The following is a 22,481-nucleotide window of genomic DNA, read 5'->3' as shown; positions in this document are numbered from 1 at the left end:
TTGACAATTTGAAAGCTTTTTCCCTAGAGATGCTAATTCAGATCTACTGTAGTAAATCTGAGTATACTATATTTTTCTATAGTACAGTCATCCCTCGCTGTCTGCGAAATTGGTTCTCAGACCTCCCTTGGATACCAAAATCCAAGGATGCTCCAGTCTCTGATATAAAATATAAAATGATGTAGTATTTGCATATAACCTATGCATATCCTCTTGTATACTTGAAGTCATGTCTAGATTACTTACAATACATAGTACAATATAAATGCTCTGTAAATAGTTGTTATACTACTATTGTGTAGGGAATGATGTAAGAAAAAAGTCTGTACGTGGTCAGTACAGATACATTCTTTTCTGGTTTTTTGTTTGTTTGTTTGTTTTTTTTTTTGAGACAGAGTCTTGCTCTTTCACCTAGCCCAGGCTGGAGTGCGGTGGCATGATCTTGGCTTTCTGCAGCCTCAACCTCCTGGGCTTAAGCGATCCTCCTACCTCAGCCTCCCAAGTAGCTGGGACTACAGCCACCACGGCCAGCTAATTAAAAAATTTTTGTAGAGACAGGGTCTCACTATGTTGCTCAGGCTGGTGTGAAATTACTGCGCTCAAGTGATCCTCCAGCCTCGGCCTCCCAAAGTGCTGGGATTACAGGCGTGAGCCACCACAGCCAGCCCAGCTTTTTTTTTTTTTTTTTTTGGATGCAGGGTCTTACTCAGGCTGGAGTGCAGTGGAGCAATCATGGCTCACCACAGCATTGACCTCCCTGGGCTCAGCCTCTTCAGTAGCTGAGACTACAGACATGTGCTACCATGCCTGGCTAATTTTTGTGTTTTTTGTAGAGACAGGGTTTTGCCATGTTGCCCAGGCTGGTCTTGAGCTCCTGGCCTCAAGTGATCTGCCTGCCTTGGCCTCCCAAAGTGCTTGGGATTGTAAGTGTGAGCAACTGCACCTGGCACCAGATCACTTTAAAAAAATATTTTCAATTTGCAGTTGGCTTAATCCACAAATGCAGATATGGAGTGCTGACTGTATATACTATATTTTTCCTAGATACATGAATTTAAATATACTGATATGCCATGAATAAAGTAGGACCATGGTGAAAAAGGAGCATTTAATAAGTGTCCTGGAAAGAAGGCCCAAAATTTAAAGAAAAAACTTGTCAATAATTATTTATTTAACATCTGTTGAGTGCTAACTAGGACAAAGCCTCACAGAACATTTACTTTTATTTGGCCTCATCTAGAGAAGACTTGCAACTCACATTATGTTTTCAGTTAAAGCAGTATATTACTGAGGATAAGGATTATGGTCATTAAAAATTTTTATCAGTGTCTTGTCTGAATATTGAGTAAATGAAGAATGCTTTGCGCTGACTTGACATATATCAATTAACTCTTCCACAGATATCTCCACAGTCATCACTTCTTGGAGTTGGTTACCTTGCTTCTGTCAATTCCAGTAACAAGTGCTCACCCTGGTGTGCTGCAAGCCACAAAAGATGTTTTGAAGTTTCTTGCACAGTCACAGAAGGGTCTTCTTTTTTTTATGTCAGAATATGAAGCAACAAATTTATTGATCCGAGCTCTGTGTCATTTTTATGATCAAGATGAGGAGGAAGGTCTCCAATCTGATGGTGTTATTGATGATGCATTTGCCTTGTGGCTACAGGACTCAACACAGACATTGCAATGTATTACAGAACTGTTCAGCCATTTTCAGCGTTGTACAGCCAGTGAAGAAACTGATCATTCAGATCTCTTGGGAACCCTGCACAATCTTTATTTGATTACTTTTAATCCTGTGGGAAGATCAGCTGTTGGCCATGTTTTTAGTCTGGAGAAAAATCTCCAAAGTCTTATTACTCTAATGGAGTACTATTCCAAAGAAGCCTTAGGGTAATTTCCTACTTACTCCTTAAATTTTCTATGATGTTAGAAAATCAGATAAACTAATGGTCTAGTTTCTTAAAAGAAGGTGTTATTTTGAGAGGGAAAAACTATAGTTTTGGTATAACACATAACTTGTTAATTAAAGGTTAGAGTGACAGAAATCTCTAAAATATAAGATGTGGCTATAAAGTAATACAGTGGACTCTTTAGCACCTTTCTTCAGTTAACCCATGGTGTTAAAGATTGCAACTGTAGTACCCCCTGCTGTTTTATGTAGAGGGGAAATCTAAGGCACGGGAATACGTACCTTAAGGTATATGTTCCTTTTATTCCTCTTACACTGTCTTGCTGGCTCCTGCCCTTGCGTTCTAAACCATGCTCTGGATTCAGAATTGCTTTGACTAGATGGGTAAATTGAGAATGATAATGGTTTAAAGAGCCTTCTTGGTAAGGCAGAGGGTTTTAGTGTATGAGAAGAAAGACATGCCTTGTTTCTGGTTCATGTCACACAAGGCAAATGGCATCCAGATAACTGCCCTCACTATGAGGACTTGGTATATAACTCCTTGAGTGACAGATCTTTTGTGGGGTGCTTATGAAAAGCAAACAGCAATGACTTCCATGCCTAGCTATATCTTAACAGGTTTATAGTGGAATACTGAGTATTGAAGGCAGATGATCATACTCGTTCCTATTTATCCAGATTGGACAAATATTTTGAAGGAGACTAATGAAGTATACTTCCTAACCTTTCATTGCTAATGAAGTATACTTGTTAATATTTCATTGTTTTTCTGATCTTATTTCTTAATAGAATTTTACTTTCCATGGTGATATGTATGCTTTTTTACATACTTTTAAGTAATGGTTTCAGGTGAATTGGGTATGAACTGTGAAATCTGATTTCTTGTCTTCAGACAATTAGTCATGTTTTGTTGTAAATTTCCTTGATCTCTTTAAAGCCAAGTAGAAGAAAATATTTTAAAAATTGTTCCTAAAAAATTGTTTTTGTATCCAAAACTTAAAAACCTTATTTTGTTTCAGTGATTCCAAATCTAAGAAGTCAGTAGCTTATAATTATGCATGCATACTTATTTTGGTGGTGGTTCAGTCTTCCAGTGATGTTCAAATGCTAGAACAACATGCAGCATCTCTCTTGAAGCTTTGTAAAGCAGATGAAAATAATGCTAAATTGCAAGGTATGGTACTTAAAGTTATTTTAAACATTTGTAATATGTGAAGGAACAAACCTTTGAATATCTGTAATTAGTCCTTCATCACGTTTTGATAATGTACCTAGTAATACTGTTTTTAACTTCCTGAAATTACTTTTTATGAAGACAGTTTATAAAAACTAAAGATTGATAAAATGTTTTAGTATATAAACAAAATAGTTTTTACAAGTACCTTTTCTGGAAAGTCATGAAAATTAGTGGTTTGTTGAAATGTCTAATCAAAATGGAAGGAGTAGTTTAAAGACAAACTCAAGGCCGAGTGCGGTGGCTCATGCCTATAATCCTAGCACTTTGGGAGCCAAGGCGGGTGGATCACCTGAGATCAGGAGTTCAAGACCAGTGTGGCCAGCAAGGTGAAACTCCATCTCTACTAATAATACAAAAATTAGCTGGGCGTGCTGGCACACGCCTGTGGTTCCAGCTACTCGGGAGGCTGAGGCAAGAGAATTGCTTGAACCCAGGAGGTGGAGGTTGCAGTGAGCCAAGATCACACCACTGTGCTCCAGCCTGGGCAACAGAGCAAGACTCCATCTCAAAAAAAAAAAAAATAAAGACTCAAAAGTTTAGTTTGGGGTATAGTTTTCCTCTGTGTGTTTTGCTGAATATGTATTTCTACATAAAACACAAACTACAACTTAGAAATCTAGGTGTGGAGTAACACATTTGTGCTATCCTCAAAAGTAAAGAATAGTAAATATGAATATTATTTTTTAAAGTATATAAATGTATATTGAATGACATTTATGGGAAACCTTATGTGAGCAGCCTTGACAAGTTTAATATACTTAATTATAAGTTTTAAATTATTTTATTTTGGTTCCTCGTTTTCTGACCTTATGAAGTAGAAAATTTGATAACATTGAGTAAATATTGTAAAAATGCTTTAAAATAGCATGTGGCCTCTTCTTCTCTTTTTAATCCTAAATTTTACTTGTGATAGCTCCAGTAAAAGTTGGGTAGTAAACTCAACTTCCCATTCTGGGAATAGATTTTTTTCCTGAAGAATGCGTTTATAAAAGGAGGGCACACAGTGTCTTCAAAGGTATTATTAGTGCTTTAATACTTTTTCTGGGTGTTGGCTATTCTGGTATTTGTTTTATTATTATTTCTTATATCTTTGAGCTGTATATTCTATATATAAGAAAGATTTAATTTTAAAGTGCATGGGGAAAATTGTACAGCTGTCTTGTAGAGGAGTGTAGAACCAAGGAAAGACCTGGCTACTATTTTCTATTTCCTATATGGCATCTGGAACTGGTATTTCACTTTTTACATTAGAGTGCTTTTCTAGAAATATTTTTGGTAATAGAATATAGGAGTTATGGTATAGCTTCTGGGAGAGTTTTGAGTTTGTTTGCAGTAAATGGTAGATTTTATTTGTGTTTATTCTATAAACAAAGTTTGCTGTCATTCTTTTGGGGTGATAGTAATTTTATAAAGGCAAATTTGGAAGTTGACAATTAAAATTTCATGTTAGAGGAAAAGGCACTCAGCAAAATATCTCCCCTTGGGTTTCATTCCGTTAGAAATTAATAAATTTTGTTTATACTTTTTTTGGGTGGGTGTGAGAGGCAGTGGCAAAGATAGGTGAATAAACACTATGTTATATTAATTTATAAGCAGTCTATTTTGTATGTATATACATTTTTTTGAGACAGAGTCTCGCTCCGTTGCCAGGCTGTAGTGCAGTGGTGTGATCTCGGTTCACTGCAACTTCCTCCTCCCGGGTTCAAGTGATTCTCCTGCCTCAGCCTCCCTAGTAGCTGGGACTACAGGGGCGTGCCACCACGCCCAGCTAATTTTTGTATTTTTAGTAGGGACTAAAGTAGGGACAGGGTTTCACCATGCTGGCCAGGATGGTCTCCATCTCTTGATCTCGTGATCCACCTGCCTCAGCCTCCCAAAGTGCTGGTATTACAGGCGTGAGCCACCATGCCCGGCCCTATTTTGTAGTTTTTTAATGTTGTAAATTGTTGTAAAAATTCATTTTAATTATATAGACTATTTAAGCATTCAAACATCTAAATTTGCATAAACGAGATAACTAAGAGTAGGCACTTCTTTCATTTTAAAACTAAATTGTTTAAGCTGGGCACGGTGGCTCACACTTGTAACTCCAACACTTTGGGAGGCTGGGGTAGGTGGATCACTTGAACCCAGGAGCTTGAGACCAGACTGGGCAATATGGTGAAACCCCATCTCTACAAAAAATATAAAAATTAGCCAGGTGTGGTAATGCATGCCTGTAGTCCTAGCTACTTTGGAGGTTGAAGCAGGAGGATTGATTGAGTTGAGGAGGCTGAGACTGCAGTGAGCCATGATCACACTGCTGCACTTCAGCCTGGGCAACAGAATGAAAAACTTGTTTAAAGAATTAGATACAAGTTGTAATCCCAGCACTTTGGGAGGCCAAGGCGGGCGGATTACGAGGTCAGAAGTTCGAGACCAGCCTAGCCAACATGTTGAAATCCCGTCTCTGCTAAAAATACAAAAATTGGCCGGGTGTGGTGGCAGGCGCCTGTAATCCCAGCTACTCGGGAGGCTGAGGCAGGAGAATTGCTTGCATCCAGAAGGCAGAGGTTGCAGTGAGCCGAGATTACGCCTTTGTACTCCAGCCTGGGCAACAAGAGCGAAACTCCGTCTCAAAAAAAAAAAAAAAAAGAATTAGATACATGTCCATCCCTGCATGAAGTTTAGATGATTGAAATCAACATGGACCTAATAATGATTTTCTTTGGAAAAAATATTTACTTTCTTTGTTATAAAGCCTTCTATTTTTAAATATTATAAATTATTATTTTTCTTTTTAAGAACTTGGCAAGTGGCTTGAACCTCTGAAAAACCTTAGATTTGAAATTAACTGCATCCCAAACTTAATTGAGTATGTTAAGCAGGTAAGTGTAAAACTTAAAAGTGCTTTGACTTTTTGAAACTATGTGGTAGTATATGGTGATACTGCATTGAATCACTTGTGTAGATAATGTAGACATAGTTAAGTGTCCTTGATTGATTTATTAGACTTTGTAGGTACAGGTTGGTATATGCATATAGATGGATATGTGATTATATGCGTATGTGAACACACGTGCACATAACCCTGTGTAATGTACTACTTTCACTACTGGATTCTGTCCTATTTTTTCCCTCTGAAATGGAAATAGTATCATCTACCATCTTGATGACATTTATAAGTGTTTTAAATGCTATAGTCATGTAACATATAACTGTTTCAGCTAAACTTTAATTTCTGAAAAAGAATTTCACTCAAAATATTTAGGTGAAAATTGATAGGGCCCATTCCAGATAATTGCAGTGGAGGCTAGTTCTCTTTGTTAATTTGGGATGGTTAAATCTGCAGTTGAAATAATTCATAACAGTTAAAATTCCTAAGACTCATAATGCAGTTTTAAAATTTTATATTCAATTTAAATCATAATGAAAAAAATTACAGCAGTGTTTATTAGTCTTGGAAGTTTTTTCATCTCTGTTCCTTAGTCGAGCCATTGTGTAGCATAGGAAGAAGGTTAGAAGCACTCATATACACATAAAAAGTTTCAAGTTAGAAGAGCAGAACGGACCTTGAATTATCTCTCTCGTTTAGCAGGTGAAATCTGTGCGTGAGTGTGTGTGCACACACATGCATGCACATGTGTGTTTGCGTGTGTATGTGTGAGAGAGTATATAAGCCATCTTGGTTTTGGAATTGCAGTGTATGTTATTAAAATAATTTTCGTATGTTTAATTTGTTGCTGTTGGGACCCACAGCAAAGTGTTGTTTGGGTTTATCTGCTTCAGATTTTTCTTTGCTGATTTCTCTGCTTTCGTCTTACTGTACTCCAACTCTCCTAAGAGTACTTTTACTTCCTATGGTGCCATCATATTCTTCCATGTTCTTACTCTGAGCCTCAAATGACATCTAGAAATTTTCATTACATTTTCTTTTGTTTAGGAGAAGTACAATTAATATCCTGTAAATTTAGATGGTCATGTATTCTGGGTACTTGTGCATGGTTGAGTGAGTATTGACAAGATGTTCAATAAATGGCGATGGTTTGAGTAAAACTATTTAATCAGTAAGAAATTTAGTTCTAGAAATGTGAATTACATGATGTAGTTAAGAGTTGATTTTTATGTAAATCTTTATCCCATTAATTATGATTATTATAAGTGGTTCTCATCCTAACATGGTCTATAAGAAGTTGATCCAAGACTGAAACTTCACCCTGTGTCTCCCTGCTGCCTTATGTAATTTGTGGAATTACAAGGAAAAGGATTAGAATAAAAGAAAAGCTAAAATGAGATAGTAACCTTTTTTTTTTTTTGGTCTAGACTCTACTATGAGCTAAGAGATAGTATCGTTTTTTGAATGTTATTTCTTCCAAGGTTTTTTTTTTTTTTTTTTTTTTTTGAGATGGAGTCTTGCTCTGTAACCCAGGCTGGAGTGCAGTGGCTCAATCTCGGCTCACTGCAACTTCCATCTTCCAGATTCAAGCAATTCTCCTGCCTCAGCCTCCCAAGTAGCTGGGATTACAGGCACGTGCTACCACGCTTGGCTAATTTTTGTATTTTTAGTAGAGACGAGGTTCCACCATGTTGGCCAGGCTGTTCTCAAACTCCCAACCTCAGGTGATCCACCCGCCACGGCCTCCCAAAGTGCTGGGATTACAGGCATGAGCCACCACACCCAGCCCCAAGTTTTTAAACGATTGATAATGCTGTTCTGTGAAAGCTGAGAAAACTGAAACATAATTATTTGTTACCTAGAAACATAGCATAGGCAGGTGCTAAGGACATAGGCAATTGTATTTGTTTTTCCTCTAACCTGTGCCCCACCTGGCTACAATACTAGACTCTGTTGGTATCTGCATTTAAAAAAAATGTATGCCATGTAGGCCGAAAACATTCCTTGCTGCTTCCTCACTTTCGAATGAAGTTTAGTACTCACAGCGCTTTTTATTTTTATTTTTTTTTTGAGACAGGGTTTCACTGTGTCACCCAGGCTGGAGTGCAATGGCACGATCACGGTTTACTCTAGTCTTGACCTCCCAGGCTAAAGTAGTCCTTCCACCTCAGCCTCCTGAGTAGCTGGGACTATAGACACACACCATCACGCCTGACTGATTTTTAAATATTTTGTAGAGGCAGGGTCTCACTATGTTGCCCAGGTTGGTCTCTCACTCCTGGGCTCAAGCAATCCTTCCACCTCAACCTCTCAGAGTGCTGGGATTATAGGTGTGAGCCACTGCATTCAGCCTCCACAGGACTTTTTAAATATAGTAATTGCTTCATTTTTGGCACAGAAGATGTATGAAAAGAGTATATAGAAAGTAGCCATTGTAAACTCTTAATACAGGGAATTTCATACATTTCTTTATGTTATCTTTGTTCTAGTTGGTTCTTTTCAATGAATTTGTGCATTACAGTTCTTTTTATTTACATAATATTGCATATAGTACAACATATGCCAGAGATAAAATAATCTTGATAAATTCATTGAACTCTAGGGCCTTGTTCATGTTTTAAATTTACTTAATAAATATAAAATATTGTATGTTCTTAACTTGAAGCTCGTATTTTTAAATAATTCCTTGTCTGGAGTTTTCTATCAATCTCATGGGTACTAAGAAATGAAATATTCTGTTCATTTTCATTTTTAAAGAATATCGATAACTTGATGACCCCAGAAGGAGTTGGCCTTACCACTGCCTTACGTGTTCTCTGTAATGTTGCATGCCCACCACCTCCTGTTGAAGGTAATGTGGCTACTATATTTTAAAAACTATGATTCTTAAGCCTAACTAAATTAAATATTTAGTTAATAATTATTAAACATCATTTATTTAATAATGAAAAAAATTTTTAATTAAACATAAGTAAATATTTGTCATAATAAAAATCATTTATTATGAATATAATAATTTATAAATAAATATCATTAAATATTCAGTTTAATAATTCTTAATCAGTTATTAACATATAAGTAATTAGTTTTGTTTCTTTTCCTTATCCTATATAAAGGTCAACAGAAAGATCTGAAATGGAATCTTGCCGTTATTCAGCTTTTTTCTGCTGAAGGAATGGACACGTTTATTCGAGTTCTGCAAAAATTGAACAGTATTCTGACTCAGCCTTGGAGGCTCCATGTCAACATGGGGACTACCCTTCACAGAGTTACTACTATTTCAATGGCTCGCTGCACACTCACTCTTCTTAAAACTATGTTAACGGAACTCCTGAGAGGTGGATCCTTTGAGTTTAAGGACATGCGTGTTCCTTCAGCGCTTGTTACTTTACATATGCTCCTGTGCTCTATCCCCCTCTCAGGTCGTTTGGATAGTGATGAACAGAAAATTCAGAATGATATCATTGATATTTTACTGACTTTTACACAAGGAGTTAATGAAAAACTCACAATCTCAGAAGAGACTCTGGCCAATAATACTTGGTCTTTAATGTTAAAAGAAGTTCTTTCTTCAATCTTGAAGGTTCCTGAAGGATTTTTTTCTGGACTCATACTCCTTTCAGAGCTGCTGCCTCTTCCATTGCCCATGCAAACAACTCAGGTATCACTTCCATATAACATGCATCTTATAAATGACTGCAGTAACACTTTTTAAAAAGCCAGTGATTTTGTTAAAAAACAAAAACCCTCATCTCCCTTCCTCCCAAAAAGACATAAAATAACTGGATGAGGGGGAGATAAAACTGAAACAAGTTGGTCATTGAGGAAATATGGGGGTAACATTTTAAATAAATTTTTGTTAAAGTGAGTTTTATTATGCTGTTGTGTATGTTTGTACTTACATATTTCTGTTATTTTAAATCCTTTCCCCCGCACCTTACCATGTGTTAGAATTTGCCAATAACTAGGTTGCTTCACCAATGGACTCTGCTCAACTAACTGCTAACCTGAGAACAATAATATTTTTTAGACTCATTGAATTCAAGCAAATGTTTAACTGTATAATAGAAAATTAAACGTTTTAAGCATGCAGTAAAAATGTTCTTTTCATAACATTTCTTCTTGAACAGTTTTTGTGACTATAAATAAATATTAAAAAATCTACGTACACACACATTATACTTTTTTAACAGGTTATTGAGCCACATGATATATCAGTGGCACTCAACACCCGAAAATTGTGGAGCATGCACCTTCATGTTCAAGCAAAGTTGCTCCAAGAAATAGTTCGCTCTTTCTCTGGCACAACCTGCCAGCCCATTCAACATATGTTACGGCGTATTTGTGTTCAATTGTGTGACCTTGCCTCACCAACTGCACTTCTGATTATGAGAACTGTGTTGGATTTGATTGTAGAAGACTTGCAAAGGTATTTTCATTTTGCATTAAAAATTTTTTCCTCAAATTATTTTTGACACATATATTTTTTCCCTTACAATTTGGAAACTAGGGTTTGGAATGCCCAGATAACATATATACATGTAAATATACACATATACCTACATATGCACACATATGTATATGTGAATACTTGTAGACTTTTAAAATTAGAAAGCCTTATTTCATCATTTCATGTGCAGGATATCTTGAAGGTCTTGATTTGAGGTTTTCAAATGGTAAATCCTAAAGAAGTACTCTGATTTAAGAAAATATATTAGAAACCTGAATTTATAAAATTTTTGCAGTCATTGTAAAACTCCAGAGAATTTGTCATTATACCCAAAGAATTAAATGTTTTATACAAAATTTGTGTAAGTTGATGTGTATTGAGAAATAAATACTAGTTAAACAATGCCTTAAGATCAAGAACTTTGTTTACTAAATGTATTGATTTTATTTCAGCACTTCAGAAGATAAAGAAAAACAGTATACTAGCCAAACCACCAGGTTGCTTGCTCTTCTTGATGCTCTGGCTTCACACAAAGCTTGTAAATTAGCTATTTTGCATCTAATTAATGGAACTATTAAAGGTGATGAAAGATATGCAGAGATATTCCAGGATCTTTTAGCTTTGGTGCGGTCTCCTGGAGACAGTGTTATTCGCCAACAGTGTGTTGAATATGTCACATCCATTTTGCAGTCTCTCTGTGATCAGGTATTTATAGTTATTTTATAAAGTCTCTCTCTGCGCGTGTATGTGTGTGTGTGTGTGTGTATTTAAGCATCTTGATGTAAATTTTGGCTGTGAATGAACAGCTGTCATCTATGTTTTATTATTCCTGCTATTGTTCATGGGTTTCTCTGAAGAGCTTTTTCCTTCATAAGATCATAACCTTGGGTAATTGCTTTATGTGCCACTGTTTCTGTATTTTTTAGGGTCTAATTCATTTTCCTTCCAATTACGTTACACACGTAATTTTTTTTTGAGTTGGGGTCTCATTCTGTCACCCAGGCTGGAGTGCAATGGCGCAATCTTAGCTCACTGCAGCCTCTGCCCCCCTGGGTTCAAGTGATTCTCCTGCCTCAGCCTCCTGAGTAGCTGGGATTACAGGCACACATCACCATGCCTGGCTAATTTTTGTATTTTTAGTAGAGACGGGGTTTCACCATGTTGGTCAGGTTGATCTTAAACTCCTGACCTCAGGTGATCCACCTGCCTCGGCCTCCCAAAGTGCTGGGATTACAGATGAGAGCCACCATGCCTGGCTACACCAAGTCATTCTTAAATTTCATAGCTTGGTTGAATTAATATGTTCTCTTGTTAGGGCAATCTTTGAAGGCTACTACACTTTTAGTGTGTTTCAGGCTACTTTGCTTATAGGTGTTGGCTAAAGTAGTAGTATTTTTTCCTGTTGGCTGTATTATTGACTTCCAGTTTATAGTTTCATGGGTTAATGAGAATTGTTTTAACTTTTAAAGCCCATTATGATTGAGATCTTTGGAGATTTCTATGCCTAATGGCATTTTAGCTTGTCAGAATGCTCTTGCTAAGTGGTCATCAAATGTGATTTTTTTTTTCAGGCAGAATAGAGTCCCATGTTGGAAGACTATCTTTTTCTACCTTAACAAATATTCACTTTGGTTACATTTAAGACTCAGGTCAAGAAAGAACTTTTTTTTTTTTTTGTATGACTTGTTTTCACAAAGAAGGGGACCTGGTAGAAAGGGTATTCTAAGTCCTTGTACCTCAAAGTGTCCATTTGGTTGATATTTCTTATATAATCCACTTTGGGATGCATGACTACATTGAAGAGCGCTGTGGCATCCTAGCTGCCTTGGTCACACGAATCTCATTGATGGCCTCACTTTGCTATGTTTTCCTTCTGATTCGAGCCTTGTTTTATAGTTTAAGCCAAGTTGAATACGAGTTTGCAGTATATTGAAGTAATTAAAGATGATAAAACATAATCAAAAATGCTCTTGTAAAATTTAGTTTACTTCTGGCCAGGCATGGTGGCTCATGCCTGTAATCTCAGCACTTTGGGAGGCTGAGATAGGGTGGATCACGAGGTCAGGAGTTTGAGACCAGCCTGGCCAATATGGTGAAACCCCATCTCTACTACAAAAAAACTAGCTGGGCATGGTGGCATGCATCTGTAGTCCCAGCTACTTGGGAGGCAGAGGCAGGAGAATTGCTTGAACCTCATAGGAGGCGGAGGTTGCAATGAGCCAAGATTGCGCCACTGCACTCCTGGGCAATAGAGGGAGACTTCGTCTCAAAAAAAATTCAGTTTACTTCTAAAAAGAGTAGCGGGAGTTTTTAGAGTTATCATTAGCTAAACTTGCTGAGCATTGGAAAACTTGAATTTAGAAGTATATATATATATATATATAAAGTAGAGGGAAATATTTGATTGAAAGACTGTGGTTAAATGTTCATCTCCTCTATCCATCCAACTTTCTGATATTTTAAATTTCAGGGGGCTTTTTGTTTTTTTGTTTGGTTGTTTTTGAGGTGGAGTCTGGCTCTGTTGCCCAGACTGGAGTGCAGTGGCACAGTCTTGACTCAATGCAACCTCTGCCTCCTGGGTTCAAGTGATTCTTCTGCCTCAGCCTCCCAGTAGTTGGGATTACATGTGTGCGCCACCATGCTTGGCTAATTTTTGTATTTTTGGTAGAGAGGGTGTTTCACCATGTTGGCCAGGCTCGTCTTGAACTCCTGGCCTCAAGTAATCCACTTAACTTGGCCTCCAAAAGTGCTGGGATTACAGGTGTAAGCCACTGTGCCGAGCCTTAAATTGCAGTATTAATGTATATTAAACTTTATTTCTGGCCGGGCGCAGTGGCTCATGCCTGTAATCCCAGCACTTTGGGAGGCCGAGGCAGGCGGATCACCTGAGGTCAGGAGTTCAAGACCAGCCTGACCAACATGGAGAAACCCCGTCTATACTAAAAACACAAAATTAGCCGGGTGTGGTGCCGCATGCCTATAATCCCAGCTACTCGGGAGGCTGAGGCAGGAGAATTGCTTGAACCTGGGAGGCGGAGGTTGCAGTGAGCCGAGATCATCCAGCCTGGGCAACAAGAGTGAAACTCTGTCTCAAAAAAAAAAAAAAAAAGAAAAAGAAAAACTTTATTTCTCTGAAAAGTTTCTTTATAAACCGAAAAAGATACAAATGAATAAATAATACAGTAAGTTAATTATTTTGGTACAAAATACTTTTTACCTTTAACCTATTGAAAACAGAAACTATACTTATTGCAATACTGAAAGAAAAAAATTTTAAAGATTTGTTTTAAAGTAAAAGTAAATCAAAATATTTAAATATTTATTCCTTTAGGTGTGTGTCCTTGTATTAACTTTTCTAAAAGGGAAAAGTAATTTCATTATTCTTAATGTGTTTATATGTTTCGGATGGGACAGTAGCAACAATATTTTAATGAGATAGTTATTGAATATTAATTGCTATGTATTTCTCAAAAGTGCTAAGTGATGGTGATAATTATTTTAAAAATCGATTTTTTTTCCCTGCTCCCCACAGGACATTGCACTTATTTTACCAAGCTCTTCTGAAGGTTCTATTTCCGAACTGGAGCAGCTCTCCAATTCTCTACCAAATAAAGAATTGATGACCTCAATCTGTGACTGTCTGTTAGCTACGCTAGCTAACTCTGAGAGCAGTTACAACTGTTTACTGACATGTGTCAGAACAATGATGTTTCTTGCAGAGCATGATTATGGATTATTTCATTTAAAAAGGTAATGATTTGTCTAATTTAATATACTCTCAGATTTAATTTTTTCATTCTGTCACTGTTCCCTCACCCCACATTAATTCATACCTATTGTAGAAAGTTGAAGAAATGATTTCTTCTGTGGGAGAAATTTTGTGTGTATGGAAAAGATTAATTAGCAATGAAAGGTCATGCTAATAATAGAATCTTTTGGATTAAAGATATAAAATGAATAGATACACAAATTACTGTGGGCATGGTATAGTATCTGGAAGGAAATCTCACTGTTCCAGGGATGGTAATTCATGCCTTAAGGTCTTTGTTTCGTTGTTGTATCCTCAGAGGTGATGGATGCTAGAGGGATTTTATAGACCTTAAAGCTAAAATGCAGATTCTGTGTACAGTTCCTCAGCATCTATGGGGAATTGGATACCAAAATCTACAGTTGCTCAAGTCCGTTATATAAAACGGTACAGTATTTCTCTTGTATACTTGAAATCACCTTAGATTACTTATAATACCTAATAATACAGTGTGAATGTTATGTAAATAATTGTTTTGCTGTATCTTAAAATTTGTATTTTTTAATTCATATTGTTATTTATTTATTTATAATATTTTCATTCCATGGTTGGTGGAATCCATGGATGCAGACTCCATGGGTATGGAGAGCTGACCATATTTTGTTTTCTAGAGGAATGGCTGGGACAAAATTAATCTGAAATTATATAAATAGCTGAGCATGGTGGCTCATACCTATAATTTCAGCACTTGAAGAGACTGAGGTGGGAGGATCACTTGAGCCCAGTAATTCAAGTCTAGCTTGGGCAACTTAGGGAGACTTATCTGTATAAAAAAAATTTACAAATTAGTTGGGCATGGTGGCACACACCTGTAGTCCCAACTACTTGGGAAGCTGAGGTGGGAGGATTGCTTGAGCCTGGGAGGTCAAGGCTGCCGTGATCATGCCACTGCAGTCTAGTCGGGGCAACAGAGCGAGACCTTGTCTCAAAAAAAAAAAAAAAGAAAAAGAAATGATATAAACCTCAGACTGCTCACTGTCTCAAGTATAATTTCTACTCTAATTTTTCTGTCCATGCCCTGTTGTTTTTCTTTGCTAGGAGAAGGAAGAGGGAAGATACCTGGCTAGTACTTAGATTTATTAGATTACATGGGATTATGAGATAGTAAGGAGGAGGAAACATACTTTTGCCTCTTTCTCGTTAATTCTTGCAGCATTGGTTGAAAACTTACATTGCAGGTACTGTGTTTGGTGCTGGCTCTTCCTTTCTCCATCTCCTTGTCCTGACGTACCTGCATCTTCTGTATTTGCTCTCAGTTGATGGCACCTGCTTCACATCCATTCCTCATGCTCTGCCCCCATCCAGTTTCTCACCAAAGCCTTTAACCTTTTTCCTATTGCTTAGATATTTACTCCATATCCTTTGAAACCCACCTCGTACACTGCACTTCCAAAAAAGCCAAAAAGCTTTCCTAGTTGGTTTAGGTACTCCCACAGATATTCTTTTTATACCTGTGCTAGTGTATTATCTATGATTTTTTGGGTTTCCTAGACTTAATGTTTCTGGTCCTTTTTTCTTATCTGTAACCTTGTCCTAAGTCCTCTTAACCTATTCCCTTTTTCCCTTTTAGCCCTCATCTCTCTGCTAAGCTCCAAGTAACCCATTAATCTACTTGACATTTCTACTTGACTGTCTAATGGCATCTCATTAAGTCTTATGGATTATTTCCCCAAAATACATCCTGAATCTGATCCCTCTTCACCACCTCTGTAGCTATTACCTTTATCCAGGCCACTATTATTTCTTGCATAGGCCATTGCAATAGCCTCCTAATTGGTCTCCTTGCTTCCACCATTTGGCTCTCTAAAATTCATTCTCTCAGGTGCCAAAGTAATCTTTTAAAACTTAAAACAGGATTTCTGCTGAAATCTTTCTAATGGTTTCCTATTGTACCGCAATTAAAATCCAAACTTTCTATAATGATCTGTAAGGCTTACCAGGATATTAAAAACCCTTGAACAAAGATGAAGACCTGAAAGGTGAGGAACAAAACATGCTAATATCCTGGGGAGAACAATTGCAAAAAGCATGTTCATATGTCTGAGAAACAGCTCTGAGGCCACAGTGACAGCCCTCAGAGTGAGCAAGGAGAAAAATGATAGGATGTCTGGTTATGGAGGTAATGGGGGTACAGAATGGGGGAAAGATCATCAAGGGCCTTTAGGATTATGATAAGGGCCATTGTCAGTTTTGAGCAGAGATATAGCATGACCTTGGTTTGGTTTTGTTTTGTTAATTTTATTTTTTGTTGAGATGGAGTCTTGCTCCAGGTTGGAGTGCAGTGGCACAATCTCAGCTCACAGCAACCTCTGCCACCCGGGTTCATGTGATTCCCCTGCCTCAGCCTCCCAAGTAGCTGGGACTACAGGCGTGCACCACCACACCCGGTTAATTTTTTGAATTTTTAGTAGAGAGCGGGTTTCGCCATGTTGGCCAGGCTGGTCTTGAACTCCAGACCTCAGGTGATCCTCCTGCCTCAGCCTCCCAAAGTGTTGGGATTACAGGCGTGAGCCACTGTGCCCAACCTGGTTTTTTTTTTTTTTAATTAACAGGTCACCATATACTTTTTCTTATATAGTCCTGTGGCAGGTTACGCTTTTTTAGAAAGTTTTTTTTGAGATAATTTTAGACTTTCAGAAGAATTGCAAAAATAATAGCGTAGTGTTCAGGTGTGCCCTTCACCCACCTTACACTTGTATTATCCTCTTACATAACTCTATAATACTTACCAAAACTAAGAAATTAACGTTGTCATACTACTATTAACTAAAATACAGAATTTATTTGAATTTTCTATTACTGTTTTTTCCTGTTCCAGGATCCAATGTAAGATCTTACATTGCATTGCATCCTTTGTCTCCCCTTTCCTTATCTTTCATGACCTTGACATTTTTGGAGAGTACTGCTCACTTTTTTGTAGAATGTCCCTCAATTTGAGTTTGTCTGATATTTTCTCATGATTAGATTGACATTATGCTTTGTTGATAGGGATATTACAGAGGCAATGTGCCTTTTTCAGTGCATCATATCAGGAAATACATGATGTTTCTATATATTACTGATGATACTGACCTTGATCACTTGGCTGAAGTGCTATCTTCTAGGATTCTGCACTGAAAACTTACTAATTTGCCATTTTTAATTACTAAATATTTTGGAGACTATACTTTGAGATCTTGTGATATCCACATATCCTATTTATGCCAAAAACTTTCATCCACCATTTTTAGTATCTGTCAGTGTAGATCTTGGCAAGATATGGCAGTTATTACTGTGGTGATGTAATGGTGATTTTCTATTCCCTTCATTCCTTTTTACTTACTAATTTTCCTTCCATAAGGAAGAGTTGTTGCTTCTCCTGCATTCGTTTATCCAGATATTTATATCAATGTGAATTCATAGGCATTAATTTTTTTCATTGTATATAATTCAGTACTATCCTTATTTATTTTGTTGTTCAGCTTATTCCAACTCTGGCCACTAGGGATCTTTCAGGTTGGCTTCTGTGCCCTTTTCATATGCTCTTGACTTTTTTTTTTTTAATTTATATATTTGTAAAATCTTACTTTAAGTTCTGGGATACATGTGCAGAACGTTTGTTACATAGCTCTGACTTAAAAAAAAATTTTTTTAAGTACTTCCTATTGCTAGTACCACAAGGTGTTCCAGGATCAGCTTATATTTTCCCTGTTCCAGCTGAGATGGACTTGTTCTCCAAGGAGCCCCTGGTTCCTTTTATTGGAGAATATTTAGAAAGAAACCATGATCTGGGCTCTGGGTGTGTTTATTGCCCTTAGGGTGTCACTGATTTTGGTGTGTCTCATTGGATAGAGCTGGGAAATATACGTATGTATCCTAATTCATCACACATCTACATTTACTTTCTTTTTACATTTTATCTACACAAAACAGATACATATTTTAAAATTAATTTATTTAAATATTAAAAGTTTTGTTAATTATAAAATTTATTTTAAAACAATAAATTTATTAATTTATATATATGTTTTTGAGAAAATTAATTCATACTAATACTTGGTGGGTTTTTTTGTCTGTTTGTTTGTTTTGAGATAGGGTCTAACTCTGTTGCCTAGGCTGGAGTGCAGTGGCATGATCTCGGCTCACTGCAGCCTCCGCCTCCCGGGCTCAAGCACTTCTCCTGATCCTCCTTCATTTGCATGAAAAAGACATTTCATGCAAGTTAAAAAAGTTAAAAAAGACAAAGAGGGATATTATATAATAATAAAAGGTCTTGTCCAATAGGAAAATATTATAATCCTAAACATATATGCACCTAACACTGGAGCTTTGAAATTTATAAAACAATTAATAATAGACCTAAGAAATAAGATAGCAACACAATAATAGTGGGGGACCTCAATACTCCACTGAAAGCATTAGAGAGGTCATCAAGATAGAGAGTCAACAAAGAAACAATAGATTTGAACTATACCTTGGAACAAATGGACTTAACAGATAGATACAGAACATTCCATCAGCAACCACAGAATATACATTCTACTGAATAGTGCATGAAAATTTCATGCACTGCCTCAACCTTCCAAGTACTACTACAGGCACAAGCCACCATGCCTGGCTAATTTTTGTATTTTTTGTAGATCCGGGGTTTCAACTGGTGCCCAGGCTGGTCTTGAACTCCTGGGCTCAAGTGATCCACCTATCCCTGCCTTCCAAAGTGCTGGGATTATAGGCGTGAGCCACCACACCTGGCCCATACTAATACTTTGATCCAGTACCAGAAGTGAATTCTAGCCTTTTCCCTTTCTTGATTATTTTATTCTCTAACAGTGAGAAATTCAGCTCTCATTATCTATATTTGCTTATTTGTTTAGCCCTAGTTTACAAACGAAGTAGCAGTCTCAAACTCATTACTAAACCATACTCCAAATTGAGCAATGGGAGTACAGTGTTTGTATACGGTTCTTTTTGTCTTTAGCCTTAGTGTATCCAGTCAAAAAACTGTTTTTCAAAGTTATTTATGTCAGCTTCTTTCTTCCCTGTCTCCTTCAGTTTGGTTATATGGTTCATTTGTAATACAGTTAGATTCATTGGTCATAGTCTGCATTCTTATTTTTTCCCTCATATCCTTATTGTTTTTTTTTTTGTTTTTGTTTTGAGATGGAGTCTCGCACTGTCCCCTGGGCTGGAGTGCAATGGTGCGATCTTGGCTCACTGCAACCTGCGCCTCCCGGGTTCAAGTGATTCTCCTGCCTCAGCCTCACGAGTAGCTGGGATTACAGGTGCCTGCCACCACGCCCGGCTAATTTTTTGTATATATTTTGTTTTTTTAGTGGAGACAGGGTTTCACTATGTTGGCCAGGCTGGTCTTGAACTCCTGACCTTGTTATCTGCCTGCCTCGGCCTCCCAAAGTGCTGGGATTAAAGGCATGAGCCACTGCGCCCAACCCCTTGTTGATTTTTTTAAAAATTATATCTAGTCAAATTTATGTTTTATGGTGTACAGTTCTATGTATTTTGACAGATGCTTAGAGTCATGTAGTTTGTTCTTATCGGTGACTAATTTTCTAGCAATCTGAGTTGTTTTCAAATTTTGGCGGTTATGAATAAAGCTTTGCACACAGGTTTTTGTGTGAATCTCAGTTTTCTTTTCTCTTGGGTAGACACTTAGGAGTGGGGTTACTGGGTTGTATGATAGGTGTATGTTTAACCTTAAAAGAAACTACCGAACTGTTTTCCAAAGTAGAGATACCATTTTTCATTCCCACTAGCAGTGTATTAGAGCTCCAGTTGCTCCTCATCCTCCCCAGAACTCGGTATTGCAAGTTTTAAAATGTTAGGCATTCTAATAGGGCCCCAGTTTTTGATAAACCATGGAAGTATGACTCACTTAAAGATTGTGTGTAGTGGTTAGTAATTGGTATAGTCCAATTTTGAACCCATGCTTTTTCCATTAACGTTTTTATTTTTGAATTTAATCTATTTCTCTTTGTTGTTGCCCAGGCTTAGTGCAGTGGTATAATCTCGGCTCACTGCAACCTCCATCTCCTGGGTTCAAGTGATTCTCCTGCCTCAGCCTCCCCAGTAGCTGGGATTACAGGCGTGCACCACCATGTCTGGCTAATTTTTTGTATTTTTCGTAGAGACGGGATTTTACTGTGTTAGCCAGGATGGTCTTGATCTCCTGACCTCATGATCTGCCCGCCTCGACCTCCCAAAGTGCTGGGATTACAGGTGTGAGCCACCGCGCCCAGCCAAAAGGTTTATAAATAGGGAACTGGCAAGTTTTCTGTGTTAAGTTTGTTTTTTTTTTTGAGATGAAGCCTCGCTCTGTCCTTCAAGCTGGAGTGCAGTGGCGTGATTTCGGCTTGCTGCAACCTCTGCCTCCCAATCGTTTAAGTGATTCTTCTGCCTCACCTCCTCCCGAGTAGCTGGGATTGCAGGTGTGTGCTGCCACCCCCTGTTAATTTTTGTATTTTTTTTTTAGTAGAGACCGGGTTACGCTATGTTGGCCAGGCTGCTCTTAAACTCCTGACCTCAAGTGATCCACCCCCTTCGGCCTCCCAAAGCTCCGGGATTACAGGCGTGAGCCACCACACCCAGCCTCTTGTGTTAAATTTTATAAATGTATTATTTGGGGGAATTTTGTTTTTTTAAGATCTTGAAGCTTAGCTTTAAAAGGAGTTGGTAACTATTGATGGTTTTTTGTTATATTTATGTACAAAGACACACCAAAGTACTTCTTAGCATTTTTAAAAATGATGGAGTAAGTTTTATTCTGTCTGAACTGAGTTCATTTATCATACCAGTTTTATACGCTCATATTTTAAGATAATATCTTCTCTTTATTTTCTTTATTTACAGTTCTTTAAGGAAAAACAGTAGTGCTCTGCATAGTTTACTGAAACGAGTGGTCAGCACGTTTAGTAAGGACACAGGAGAGCTTGCATCTTCATTTTTAGAATTTATGAGACAAATTCTTAATTCTGACACAATTGTAAGTATGTGTGTGTTTGTGTATATATGTATGTATGTATTTGGTGTTTCTTAAATTTGAAATCTTTGGCCAAGTACGGTGATTCACACCTGTAATCTCAGCACTTTGGTGGGCTGAGGTGGGAGGATCTCTTGGGGCCAGGAGTTTGAGACCAGCCTGGGCAAAATAGTGAGACCCTGTCTCGAAAAAAAGAGAAATACTTTGCCGTAAGTTAAATCACTTTATATATCAAATATCCAACATAAAAAAGATCACTTTAGTTCATTTTATTTTATTTTATTTTATTTTAGATAGAGTGTCGCTCTGTCTTCCAGACTGGAGTGCAGTAGCACGATCTCGGCTCACTGCAACCTCCACATACTGGGTTCAAGTGATTCTCCTGCCTCAGCCTCCTGAGTAGCTGGGATTACAGGCACCCGCCACCATGCCCAGCTAATTTTTTGTACTTTTTTAGTAGAGATGGAATTTCACCATGTTGGCCAGGCTGGTCTTGAACTCCTGATCTTAGGTGATCTGCCCACCTCGGCCTCCCAAAGTGCTGGGATTACAGGCATGAGCTACCTCACCTGGCCAAGTTTCTTCATTTTAAAATAATTCTTAGATGAGTGTGGTGGCACGTGCCTCTAATCCCATCACTTTGGGAGGCTGTGGTAGGATCACTTGAGCCCAGGAGTTTGAGATCAACCTGTACAACACAGCAAAACTCTGTTTCTAGAAACAACAAGAATTAGCCAGACGTGGTGTGCCCACCAGTAGTCCCATCTATTTGAGAGGCTAAGATTGGAGGATAGCTTGAGTCCAGGAGTTGGAGGCTGAACTTAGCTATGATTGTGTCACTGCAGTCTAGTCTGGGTGACAGAGCAAGACGCTGTCTCAAAAAAGAAAAAAAATTTATGACATTGAGTTACCTTGCTAGGGCAACTCAGAATAATGAAGTTTTGTTAGTCTCTTTGTTGTTTACTTATTTTTGTTACTTAATTTACTGATTGTTTTGGATGTTGTGATTTTGGGATAACTGTAAAGTTTATTATGGTTTAGTATTTTTGGTCTATCATACAAATATGAATTAAAGATTATTTTCCCCACTCTAAAATCTTATTGTTAAAATTTAATAAAGATTTATCTCATTAGTATTTTCCAAAGTCATGGTATATTATGAACACAATTCCAGAAGCCATTAATATGCCTGCCCTACTTAGTTTGGTGGCATGTGCCTCTAGTCCC

The 22,481-nt window shown here is 37.5% G+C and overlaps 1 protein-coding gene across 2 annotated transcripts in view; it reads left to right on the top strand.

Annotated features, from left to right (window-relative positions):
- Window positions 1–22,481, top strand: part of VIRMA (vir like m6A methyltransferase associated) — a 64,976-nt gene that overhangs the window by 32,848 nt on the left and 9,647 nt on the right. For both annotated transcript variants that reach the window (XM_054498685.2, XM_054498686.2), the window contains exons 9-17: window positions 1,401–1,892; window positions 2,931–3,085; window positions 5,933–6,015; window positions 8,781–8,874; window positions 9,140–9,684; window positions 10,217–10,452; window positions 10,926–11,178; window positions 14,006–14,223; window positions 21,125–21,257. In XM_054498685.2, coding sequence (XP_054354660.1) covers window positions 1,401–1,892; window positions 2,931–3,085; window positions 5,933–6,015; window positions 8,781–8,874; window positions 9,140–9,684; window positions 10,217–10,452; window positions 10,926–11,178; window positions 14,006–14,223; window positions 21,125–21,257 — 2,209 coding nt within the window. The remainder of the gene's footprint in view (window positions 1–1,400; window positions 1,893–2,930; window positions 3,086–5,932; window positions 6,016–8,780; window positions 8,875–9,139; window positions 9,685–10,216; window positions 10,453–10,925; window positions 11,179–14,005; window positions 14,224–21,124; window positions 21,258–22,481) is intronic.

The sequence above is a fragment of the Pongo pygmaeus genome, chromosome 7, assembly GCF_028885625.2.
Source record: "Pongo pygmaeus isolate AG05252 chromosome 7, NHGRI_mPonPyg2-v2.0_pri, whole genome shotgun sequence".
Taxonomy (NCBI): Eukaryota; Metazoa; Chordata; class Mammalia; order Primates; family Hominidae; genus Pongo; species Pongo pygmaeus.
This window is presented reverse-complemented; position numbering and strand designations above follow the sequence as displayed.